At 40.4% G+C, this 12,652-nt stretch overlaps 1 protein-coding gene across 1 annotated transcript in view; it reads left to right on the top strand.

Moving 5' to 3' along the window:
* LOC126390636 (voltage-dependent T-type calcium channel subunit alpha-1I-like) overlaps positions 1 to 12,652 on the top strand; it is a 334,551-nt gene that overhangs the window by 80,150 nt on the left and 241,749 nt on the right. The window contains exon 4 of the mRNA XM_050045029.1: positions 12,170 to 12,267. Coding sequence (XP_049900986.1) covers positions 12,170 to 12,267 — 98 coding nt within the window. The remainder of the gene's footprint in view (positions 1 to 12,169; positions 12,268 to 12,652) is intronic.

Genomic DNA, 12,652 nt, shown 5'->3' with positions numbered 1-12,652 from the left:
GGAGTTTTGGAGTATTTTGTCGATGTCTCATCAAATCCCTGATGCCCTTGTGTCTTCAGGTGTTTGCTTATAGATGTATGAGTGTGTTGTTTTGATGATGCAGTAGGTTCGATAGGTTCAAAATGTCCTTTGTCTTCTACAGGAAGTAGATCTGCTTTATAATCACCTGAAAAAAAGATTCTCTGTGTTTTCGTTATGTTACAATGAGTTGTTTATGTCTATGTACATAACAGAGTCTACCATGTTGTTTCTTTGATAGTCCAGAATTGACAAACCAAACACTGTTTCAGCCATTGTAGTTTTCCTACACACTTGGCACACCAGAGAATTGTCACTTGTGCATCCTCACCATTAGATGCCACTAAATTGAATTTAATGTGTACAACGCATAAACAGAAAATAAAGTATCAATAACACACAACCAAGTAAGTAGACTATATTGCTAAATATTGCATAGCTCAATATCCATACATTACATTATGAAAGCACAGTCACTTTTGATTTACATGGTGTGTTCTAATCAGCTAATATAGACATAATTAAATATATAATAATGGCACATGATGATTGGCACTGCCACCGGCAGAACACCAGAAAAACAAACTGTCAGAAGCAGGCAAACAGAATAGCACCACGATGCCAAAGGATGAGAGTGAGACCATCTTGGATCAACATCATATGGTGTCACATATTCATCAACCATGCTGCAGCAATATGGCTGTGCTTATAAGTGTGATGTCCATAATTGTGTCTACATATGAGGCAATGCTCCTGCTCTGTTGTCAAGATTCTTTTTTTAATTTTCCCCCTTTTTGTTTGTTTTTCATTTAATTTCAAGAATATGAAAGGTGTTAAATTTTCAATTTCTGTGGTGCAGTGCTGTACTGTAACATGCTATCCAATACACTGGTGTGTAGTGTGTATGCATGTATGTGTCTTCATACCGTATCTATATACTCTATATGCACAAACACACATTTGCACTGTATTATCTAATGCAATGGATCATTTATTAAAGCTTAGTCTTTTGCATGTATGCATTTGTGCAGTGTGTGTTTGGGTGTACATATTGGCATATGCACATACACTAATTAGTTTAATTGGAAGATGATGCATGAGGTTACTGAGTTAATGAGGCTGAATGGTTTTTGACACTAAGTGTATAGTAAATGAGGCCTGGGAATCAATCTGGTATCATATAGCACCAACTGTCTCAGCAGATGTGTATTCATGGCTGATTATCCTCAGATAAAGTCATAATGTCATATAATTAATGTACAGTATATATACAAACTGGTAATTTCTTGCCAGGTTATTTTTTGTTCCTTTGTTAGTCAACCGATGTGGTCAGAAGTGAGAGTCGTTGTTTGTTCAGTCCAGCACTTTCATATGTATTTCAATTATTTTTCCCCGTAAATATAAATCTGGCATGGTGTTAAGTGAGTGAATGAGTACTAAAATGTGCAGGCTGCCCCCATGAGTGGTGAATATTTCCCTCACATCTATTTAAATGCCTCCTGGGTGTCATACATTTACTTTGATGATGGATGCACTTTGACCGAATAGCAAACTGGAAAAGCACATAGAGTGGGTCAAAACTTCAATTAGGCTACATCTACAGGCCATCCCGCTTAAAATGTGTTTACCCTTAAAAACATAGATTAAATGTTGCCTCGAATAAAATAGCCTACCAGCACAGAAATGTAAATGACATGATTCCTATTTTTGTTTTTTCTCTGTGAAAATGAAGCTAACTTGTTTCAAGACTACTTCGACATTTTGGGTAGATGTGTTCTTCTACGAAGACAGTGGGAGTAAGATGTATAGAAGGATCATAATAATCTGTGTTTAGCCTAGCTAAGATCAAAAACTAGAAGAAGGGGTGAAGGCCAAGTGGCATTTTGTGAAAATCATTTTAATCTTGTAATATTTTATGGTGTTGTGGGGTTTAGTTGCAAGAATGCCAAAGAATTGGTACATCATGACAATTGACTGTGTCTGACACACAAGCAGTATCAGTTGACACACCTGCAATCTTTCCCATACACACACATTAAAAGGTGTTTCCCGTCACTTAAGCTGCTGTTTCCTGTTATTTAGATAAACAGTTCAAATTTGGTCAAAGTCATGTCAGGTCATCTACACTACAATGGCTATGGAAATCATTGTGTAATGATGTTGTGCATATACACACAATATTTATAAATAAGTTATCTATTGACTTTTCAAACAGGCTATAGCTACTTACTTTTGACATTATTTTCCAGCACATTTAATGGAGCTTGATGAGACATTTTCTTTTGCTGCCAGTGTTTGCTGTAATGCTTTTCTAAATGCACTCAGGTGAAACTGATAAGCTCTTCATTAAAGTCATTTGAAAATTGGAAAATACATCCCTGCTCCTGCAGTTTCCCCTCCCTCATAACCTGTAAGAGATAACACAGACTTAATTGACATCCATCTATATATAGTGCAGTACAGTGCATAGAGGAACAAAAGTGAGATACAAAAACAGGTACAGAACAAGATACAAGACAAGGTACAAACATGATGAGCAATGATAGAGAAATATAAATACAAATAGTGAGTTTGAGATAGTCTGGTTCACTAGGCAGGGGGCAGACATTTGTTGTGAAAACATTTGGGAGAGCTGGAGTTAGCCTTTAGCTGAACATGAACACTTTTTCATTGCCACATTTTCGTTTCCTCTCACACCTCCACCAGCATCTCCTCGCTTGGATGGCTCGGTGCTGCAGCTTCAGGCTCAGGTCCTTGTAGCTGGCTAAAGGTTGCACAGCTTCTCTGTAAGAGTGGATTCATGATTGTCAGGAAGTTGGTTCTTAAAATCTAGCAATGTCCAAAAGAAAAAGTCTTTGATTTCATTGTTCAGATCGTGATAAAGATCCCAGTGCTGTTATATACCAGCAGATCTACGAGAATTACCATCCTGTTTTCTTTGCAACCTTGTGAGCCTGTAAAGCCCTTTGAGATGACACGCTGTGATTTAGGGCTCAAGCTAATGCTGGCTACATGAACATGTACTTGAATTAGCTGCATCAGCAAGCCTTTGGCTCTGGTTAGTAGAAAGCTATACAATTAGCAACATTTCCTGTCCATCTCTGAAACACCTTGCTGATGTTCAGACGTGTTTTATTTTCATGTATTGTCAGATGTATAAAAAGCATCTAAAAGAGAGCCTGTCTTCCTGTTTGGGGTTGTTTTGCAGTGTATAGGCGTGTTGCCAGTGCTGGATAGCAACTTTTTCTGCAACATTCTCCACCGTTGAATCAGGCTTCACGGAAGGGAATTTCTAAAGCATGAAAACTATACTATGCTGAAAGGTTATTATGCAATTTTTGCTCAATTCACCTACCCCAGCTTTAACAGTAAGAACAAATAGAAAGGCATTTCCTAAATCATCTGAACCGTTTCAGTCATGTTACACTACATTGTGACCTCTCTTTATCATCACACAGGTTCATGTTTACCTTACAAAGTGGGACCTTAACCAAGAGTCCCGTTTACGGGGACATAGTCCTACTGGACCACTTACTCTCCCGCTGTGTATTTTATTTTATAGCAGTATGTTGCAAAGTCAGAGGCTTAAATATGATGAGTGTAGAGTCTAACAGGAAGAGATGGGGGAGAACATGTAGGAAGAAGGATAGATAATGTGTCCATAACAGCTTCAGCAGACAGATGGCTTTCATATTTGACAAGATATTCACATGTCCATGCATATAACACACACACACACACACACACACACACGGGGACATGTGTATGAGTATCTGCACTCAACTGGAGGTGTAACAGTAGCTCATTAGAGCTCTCACACCACACCACACACTGCAGGAATGTGAGAATGGAAATAATACACACAGAGAGAAAACACACACACAGGGGACATAACAAATAGGGAAGAAATAAAGAGAATGAAGATGTAAAAGGGGGAAAAAAGAGAGTTTGAGCAATAAAGGAGGAGATTTAAGAGAGAGTTTGTGAGGTGGAAAAGTCAGTAGAAAAGATAAAAGAGGAGGACAGACGGGAAAAGGTAAAGAGGGAGACGAGCGCGTCAGAGCTGTTGTAAATGAGTGTGTGTCTTGCAAGCTCATTGTCTGCGTGCATGTGTGTGTGTGCCTCTGACTTGCAAACCACTTCTGGGACAGAAGATCTACTGCATCCATTAATCTCTTTTTAATAATTAATGCCATCTTCTCCAGAAGGAGTTTGGCCTGGACTGTGAGACATTTAGTGCTCTCTGGTAATTGCCATATTAGTTTATTCTTGCCTATTAGACCAGTGTACAGCCAGAAGAATGGTCTAAATGTACAGAATCTATTCAGCTGCATTATTTTGCTTTCCAAGGCATTTGTTCGCCAATTATAAACCTTTTTTGCTAATATACGTTGCACCTTAATGTGACTACAAGCAGATTTACTTCTGCTATTAATGCTGTTGAATGTGTGTGTCTGGAACTGTTGTGAGTCTCATCCACCGTAGCATATAAACGACCGTGCTTCAGAGCCTTTATAAAAGAATTTGGCCTGTATAATTAGAGCGATTAGCTGCTGATTTTTCAGGATTGACCATCATTACCTACTTTTAGCTGCAGATGATAAATTAGTCTCCATCCCCTCATTTTATCAGGTCAGCATCATGTGTAATATTTAATACTATAATATTCACAAACTTAAATATGTACAAATATTGTAGTGTATTAGCAGTGTTTTTGATCATTTTAGCCATGCTAGCATTGTGGCTACACATATGCGCTACATTGGAAACTGTATACTAAGCAGTTTCATATCTATTATTCAGCATACTTTTGTGTACATAAACAGTAGTGTGTATCTTTTCAACACATTCTCACTCCGACCTCATCACATATTGACATTTGATCACGGACTTTCCACATCGAGATACGACATGCAAGGTACCCTGGATGCGTTGGTTGTTGATGTTCTAGTACACCGTGTCAAGTTCTGCCTGTTACATGCGTTGTCTGTTTTCAAAATACACTTCTGTTTTCACAGGAAATGTACAATTTGCATACAGTCTCTTTCAAAGTAAACGCACTACGTTGTTACAGCACCATGAATTGCTTTTCCTTCAACAACAAATGCACATGGTTACATTTTGCCAACACATGCACTTGGTTGGGTTTAGGCAACAAAACCACATGGTTGGGTTTAGGAACAAAAGAAAAACAGGGTTTGGCTTTAAGATCTTATGCAAAGTGAACACCAGCCTCCCAAGTGAAAGTCAGCAGTTGTTGGACCCATCCACCACCCCTCCTGACCGCCCTACTCTGACCTCCGGTGCCTTCACTTTCATTGTTGTCCTGCTGTGTTCCCCCCTGACACCGCTGGGTGAGGTTAAACTATGATGACGACCAGCCACGTATCATGCCGATGTAAAAGGATGGCTTTTTTTACGGTGTACGGTCACTGACCAAGCATTTGATTTTGACGACTTCAGAGTGAGACCAGGTTGATTGGGCCTATAATTACCACAGCACTCCCTGAGAGTGTCATTGCCAGTTGCAACGATGTGCTAACCTCCGCTCTACCAGCATCCGCAAGCATGACAAACCTCTGGAGTTTTTGGTTTTTCATAATGTATGTAGGAGTAACATTACGATGACTGTTTGGCTGCAAATCGCAGTCAAACTAGTTGTGTAACGTTATGTCACAGTCATCTTTGTCGACAGATCATACTTAAATGATCTAAAGGCTAATATCAGCATACTAACAAGCTGATGTTTAGCAGGTATAATGTGAAATAAAACAAAGCTCAGTAATTATGTAATATGTCATCCATCTGTAATGGTATCCCTACAACAACACTTCATACAGTGTTTCCATTTGCACATCAGTCAGCAGACTCAAGTCAAAGGAAATGTACATTTCGTATACTTAGTTCAAATTATTCAATGATAGGATCAGGCCGGTCCACATGCTCCTTTGTTCTCCAGAGAAAAGGATCGTCACCCGTGGGCTGGCTACTACGTACATATAGACTCTGGGTTCTGCCCATTCAGGTAGACGCCGGAGGCAGGTAAAGGGGTGCTTGAGGATTTTCCACAGATTAGATTGGAGAAACAATTGTGAACATGCGTTAATGTTCTTCAAGCAATAAATTCTACTAGGTTGAAATTTGCTTTACCGCCATTATGAAGTCAACATTTGTGGTTCTGAGTGAAATGTTTTGACAACTATTGGACTGATTACCATTAAATTTGTTTTGGTAAATGTGGTCAGACATTGATGTTCCCCAGAGGTTGAATTGTTAGAACTTTGGAGATCACCTGATATTTTCTCTAGGGCCATCATCAGGTCAAAATTTTAATTTGTCCAGTACCTTCCTTAATGACCGAATACCTACAAAACTCATTCCCATCAGCTTTGTTTTAAGTGCTAATTAGCAAATGCTAGCATGCTAACACTAAACTGATTTCAATCAGGAGAGACTCGTTCTGAGAGAAAATAATATTTATGTACAAGTGCACGTACGTATAAGAAATGTGACATGTCTTTGGCGATTAGACCCCATCATGATGTCATCTATTCTAGGAGGGTGGTAAAGACGTAGCAGATTAGGGATTACCCCACTTACAATGAGCTTCATATGTGAACATGGTAAACATATAACTGCCAAACATCTGCATGTCAGTATTGTCACTTGTAGTACACATATAACTAATGATAATAATTAGCTGGGTTCTCCTTTTGTTATTACTCTTATAATAATTGTGCTATAATCAAAAAACATTAGACATTATTTGCATCACACACTGTTTATGGAGTGCAGTGTTTGACACCGACTGATGTGAATGTAGCTTTTGAAGAGCGCTGTGCCATGGTAAAAATAATTGCCACTGTTGGAGCACCAGGTTCATTTGATTGAAATTAAAGAAAAACATGAGACTAAGTGCTGTGAAGAGAGGCTCCAAGCGGACACAGACTCTCATCCAATTTTCTAACTTTAATGTGCACTCTAATGTGTCCCTCAGTATTCTCGAGGGTACAGTTACTAAGAGGAGAAAACATTATGCAACACATCACCTTTCAATGATAAAGAACATTGAGTTTCCTTCTGTTTGAATCTGAGGCATCCTGAGCATGAATACTGAATTGTAACGTGTGGAGTCATTTGTACTGATCAACAACCTTATCAAATATTAATTGTGGTCATTTGCAATTGTAATTTCCACTTTGGCTTTCAGTATGAAATTTTTAACTCAACACTGCAGATGTACTCATAAAACGTATGTAGTGTTTCGAAGCCTGCCCCTTACATTAGCCTATATCCAACATTCAAAGCCTTCCCCTCGAACAAGCAGGGAAACCCTGAAGAAAAACTCTCGCACTGTTCCACTCTGCTGGCTCCTGGGAGAATATTTCATAATGCCGACTTGTGACAGTGCTTTCTGGGGGTAAAGTAAACGGCAGAGACAGAGCAGCTCCCTCAAGAGAAGAGACACTAGAGAGAGTAAACCCCAGAAAGAAAAGGAGGATGTTTAAGAACCATTTAAAAATCCACATCCCTCCCTCTAACGGCGCTTCGGAACTGAAGTGATCTCGCTCCTCCTTTCATGAAGCTGTTTGCTTAGAGAGCAGCCCTAACTCAAACACAGACAGACACTAAATTTAGTTTGACTTGTGTGTGTGTGTGTGTGTGTGTGTCTGAGAGTGATGGCCTGTACTGTAAGAGTGTGTGTGGGTTCACAGCTTACATAACTACACTCTTAGGAGCGTGCATGTCTGAGTTGGGGTGTGAGTGTGTATTGGTGTGAGAAACACAGAAAGTGTGTGTGTGTGGCCTCTGTGTTCTGATTTGACACAGCTTTGTGAGAGCCCACAGTCTGCCCCCAGCACTTTATCTACTTTGTGTGCGTGTGCATGTGTGTGATTTTGTGTTTGGGTGTGATGCCGAGGTTATCTCTTTGTACATCTGCTCAGTGTGTGAAAAACTAGGGTATATCGGGGGTGATGTTCTTAGTGTGTGTTTGATTGTGCCAGTGTGTATAATAGACTGTCTTTGCAATCGTGTGTGTGTGTGTTCCATATGTGTTTGTGTGGTCAAAATGAGCCGTCTTATCTAAAATTGCTGCACAAAATTGCTCAAAATGACAGATCCCTATTACATCCTGGGCCACACACACACACACACACGCACCTGTCCTGTCAGTGTACTATAACGCATTTATTGAATCAACAACTGTAGGGAGGACGCAGTGCAGTTGAACTTACAGTCAGTCTGGTTCATTTTGGCCTTAAGCTCCTGGTACCAGCTGAACTATTAACACTTATCTTTACCTCCACACACACATACAGATCTATATCACTAACAGTGCACCATGATCCTGTACCTACAAACTGTAGACAGTTTCTCATTATTTTGGAGGAAAAAAAAAAAAGAGTTGATCTGTTCTGGGTCATTTGTCACATACATATATATGTATATATATATTGTAATTTTAATGCCAATATGGGAGCATAAGATATATTTACTCACTAAAGAGGGGACCTCCATAAACTGCAGAGGGGACTATCTGCACAACCCAATTGACAACCCAAAGTCCCGCCCCCCGATGAGGACTGGCCAATCATAATGTAGCATCAGGCCGGCTCAGACCAGGGTCCGACAACTACACAGCTGTGCTCCACGTCGTTTCAGATTTCCCTCATTTTCAGGCTGGTTTTGTGGATTTGGAGCTAAATGTTGTGCCTGGGGCACGTCGTGTATTAATGATACTCGTTACCTGGAGAGGTTGGAAAAACATGTTTCTTCCCTGTTCCAAAACCAAAATCAAACCCTGAAAAGTGTAGGGTTAGCTAGCTAGCTACTGAAGATATAGCCTACTGAATGTATACACATGCTGCTTTTGCTTTGTAATGAATATAACAGTGGAACAAACACTGACCCTGCTGTACAGGAACCAGCGAAGGGAAGCATCGCTGTGTGTCATCGCAGTGAGTGCAGGTGAATGTTGTTTGACTTCCCCGGGAGGTCCAGGTGCTGGCAGCAGCACGGGGGTGAAGCCAAACACTGTTCATCTGCACACACTGCGATGCCACACAGCTGGTTCAATATCAGCAAAGTTTCCCTTTATATTCATTGTCTTGTGTGGCGATCAGCAGTGATGTGGTGGTTCACTTTTACACTGTGATCTGTAGCCTATAGTTCGGCTTTAGCTTCTAACTATCTTTGTCTTTTTAACCTGTTGTTGCTGCTGAGTCAGTTTGACATCCTGGATATATCCTTCAAACACAGACTGTAGACCCCTCTGTCTGCTTCTCTCTGGAATCACTCTTTCATTTTTCCAAAGATGTGATAATTTTTCTGTAGGGAGTGCAGTTAGTTACAGTGTGGGCTCCATGCTTACTCTGACAGTTTGTTGGACCATCATAAAGGGGTGGGGCTTAGCAAAAGGTCAATTGCCAGAGAACATGTTGGCATTGTAAAACATTTGTTTGTTTCTTTATATTTTAACAGCACTATTGTTACTATGTGGTCATGTTTAGACACTAAAATCATGGTTTGGAAATGGCAATGTTTTTTCCTTAAAATGTCAACTTCTGGGGGCACACTAGCAGCTGGAAACACAGCGATGACTGTGTTGTTTATTGGTCTCACACAGAGGTCTACAGTGTCTGCTGCTCTGCAGATATCTCACTTAGGTGTCACGCCATCCATCATCCCCTCCACCTCCCAGGAACAAAGTCAGCTTATACAATGTCACTTACAGAACATTGACATGATACATATAAAACATTACAGTGCATTCAATCAGTGGTTTGACAGAGATGTACAATTTTCTTTTGGCAGCTGGGCTGGTCTGCACCTGGTCGTGTGTGTTTACCACATTCTTCATTTCTTTGGAAAACGGACGGTTAAATTTTATAACATTCAAACATTTTCCTCACTGTTAACTTTATATTAAGGATTTCATATCTTGCTTTGCTAATGTACCCCCTCTCAGCCCTCCCTGTGCCCTGGCTTAAACTCCCAAATACAATATATTTCTTCTTCCTTATCGTTTGGAAATGGATGATGTGCTCACTCTGTTCTCTGCACCCACCATAGAAAACTACCTGTCAGATTAGATCATGACCACACACTGAAGAACCAACCTCTGTGATCACACACAAATATGGCTGTATCCAGGTATTCTGTGAACTCCGACCTTACGTCTCACGGCTGGCATGTTTTACTAGCACGGTCTTGTCTGATTTGTAGGGGGACCTGAAGCAGAATCAGGGCTCAGCCGGCTCCTGTCACCACCAAGGTTACGGTAATACGCTGGCAAGAGGGGAGATTCATATTTCATGGCTCAGTGAGTTGGATCCACACCTTATGGATGCTTTGAGGCATATGCAGAGTTTTGGTCACTGAACTGAGGTTTGGTTGCTGGACTGCAAGGGATAAAGAAAACTGTTCTGTTAAGGAATTTCACCTTTGAGCTAATGTGGGAGGAAAGTGCAGCTGCAGGTTTCGACTTTGAAATGGTCACGTTTCCAGCTTTTGAATGAGGTACTGTCCTAATTTGACATTTAATTGAAGTTGGCGGTGCCTTTATTTTCTCAGATCCTGGCAGGAGGTCACCATGACCATGTGTTTCTTTTTTTCAGCTTCCTGAGTTACATCCTTACTTGTTCGTGTTATCCATCTTTGAAACCTCGCATGATTCAATTTCAAACTGTGAAACTCCCTCTGGAGCACCAGGAAATTGGAGGATTTTTATGTTACTGTCTATTTCACTGCTATTTTGCTGTCAAAAAATATCTAAAGACTCCTCTCCAAATGCACAGGTCTAAAGGTCGAAAGTGAATAATTGGTTGGGGCTTTTTAAACTCTTGAAAAATCACCTGGTAGGCTCTCCAACCTCTTATTGAAATGAGCTTGTTGGTTGTGCTGAATATATATGAGAGGAGAATATTTGTGTGAAATACCTGAAACTTGCCGAAGTTTTTTGTACTTTTCTTTTTCCCACGTCTTCTTAGCCTGAGAGCAGCTTTCTTCTATTCAGCCAGGTATATGCATATTGCTCTCCTGTCTCTGCCTCTGCTCCTGACATTGTAATTATCTCCAACACTTGATAAAACCCTCAGGCTCACTCCCTCTCCCTCTCTCAATCTTGCTTTATTGCCATCGTTATATAGCATTTAATCATCCCTTGGTGCTTTACTCTTGTTGGTTTCTGATCTATCCTTTCCTCGTCTCACGAGTTCTCCGTCTCCTGTCATTCTCCTGTTTCCTCTTTTCTCTCTCTCTGTCCTCTCCCCACTTCTCTGCACTCTCACTATCTCTCTTTTTTGCCATTCTCCAGGCAAAGTATGTTTTCCCTGTAATGAATTTGCCAGAAATAGGTCAAATAGCAAACTCCTCACTCCCTGCTTCCCTTCTCTGTCTCCATTATTCCGCACCTAGTTTTACTTCAAGCCTGTTTATTCCCTCCACCTCCAATCTCTGCTCCTTCACAAGGCTCTGCTTTCATCGTATGGTTGCTGGTTTAATCTCACGCCTCTCATACTTGTGCACGCCTGCCTACTGACAGGATACACTTTGATGCTTTCGCTACATGCGCTAAAAGGTATATCCAGTTTCGGGGATGCAGGGAGTCTACTGCACTTACTCACTGGTGCTTTGACATCTTCCTCCATCTGTGTCAAAATGATGCTTTTAATGCCAATGGAGCCCTCTGTAACATTGCTATGTAAAGCGATACACCTACACACATTAATATTCATGTTAGGCTGCAAACAAATCGATGGTTTTGTTGTCTCACACTGTGTTTAAAGGCAGTTTCTTGTTGCAAGCTAATGTTGAGAAGTCTACCACTGACCCCTGTTTCTTTGAATGTCTTGCTTTATTAGGTACACAAATTCCAGCTCATTAATTCATATTAGGCCGTGAACAGCAGGACCCCGACTGCGCGAGGGTGTGTGTGCGCTTCTGTTTAAGCTTATTATTTGAAAGAAACACAGAGGGAGGAGTACATTAAATCAACACAACTTGGAAGTCGAGATGAAATATATTCCTCTGCCGTGATCACATAGGTTATGATGTTTGTCTTTTTGCGTTGGCCTAGCTTTTATTTTCTTTGATACCCTTCATAGACTTGTTACCAAGTTTTTCTGTATGTTTTCTGTGTGTTTTCCAGGATGGTTGAATACTCGCTGGACCTGCAGAACGTCAACTTCACCGCCATCAGAACAGTGAGGGTACTGCGGCCTCTCAAAGCAATCAACAGGGTGCCAAGTAAGTCACAACATCACGTCACACTGGGTTTTCCTGTTACTAAACTTAATTCAATGCATCATAATACAATCCGGAGCCAAAAGGAGGGAGTGAACTTTGGCTGCCTTCACATGATAAACGGCCTCAGCTTTGTGCTTCTGACTAAGTGAGGCAGAGAGTTGGTGCCAACACTGATATGTCATCAGATGATTCTTCTGCTGTTTGTAAAAGAACATTTAAATTCATGCTGAAGGAAAAAAAAAAAAAAAAAAATATATATATATATATATATATATATATGTATATGTATATATATATAAATGTACAGTCAGGTCCATAAATATTTGGACAATGATACAGTTGTCGTCATTTTGGCTCTGTACACCACCACAATGGGTTTTAAATG

Source organism: Epinephelus moara, chromosome 5, assembly GCF_006386435.1.
Source record: "Epinephelus moara isolate mb chromosome 5, YSFRI_EMoa_1.0, whole genome shotgun sequence".
NCBI lineage: Eukaryota > Metazoa > Chordata > Actinopteri > Perciformes > Serranidae > Epinephelus > Epinephelus moara.
This window is presented reverse-complemented; position numbering and strand designations above follow the sequence as displayed.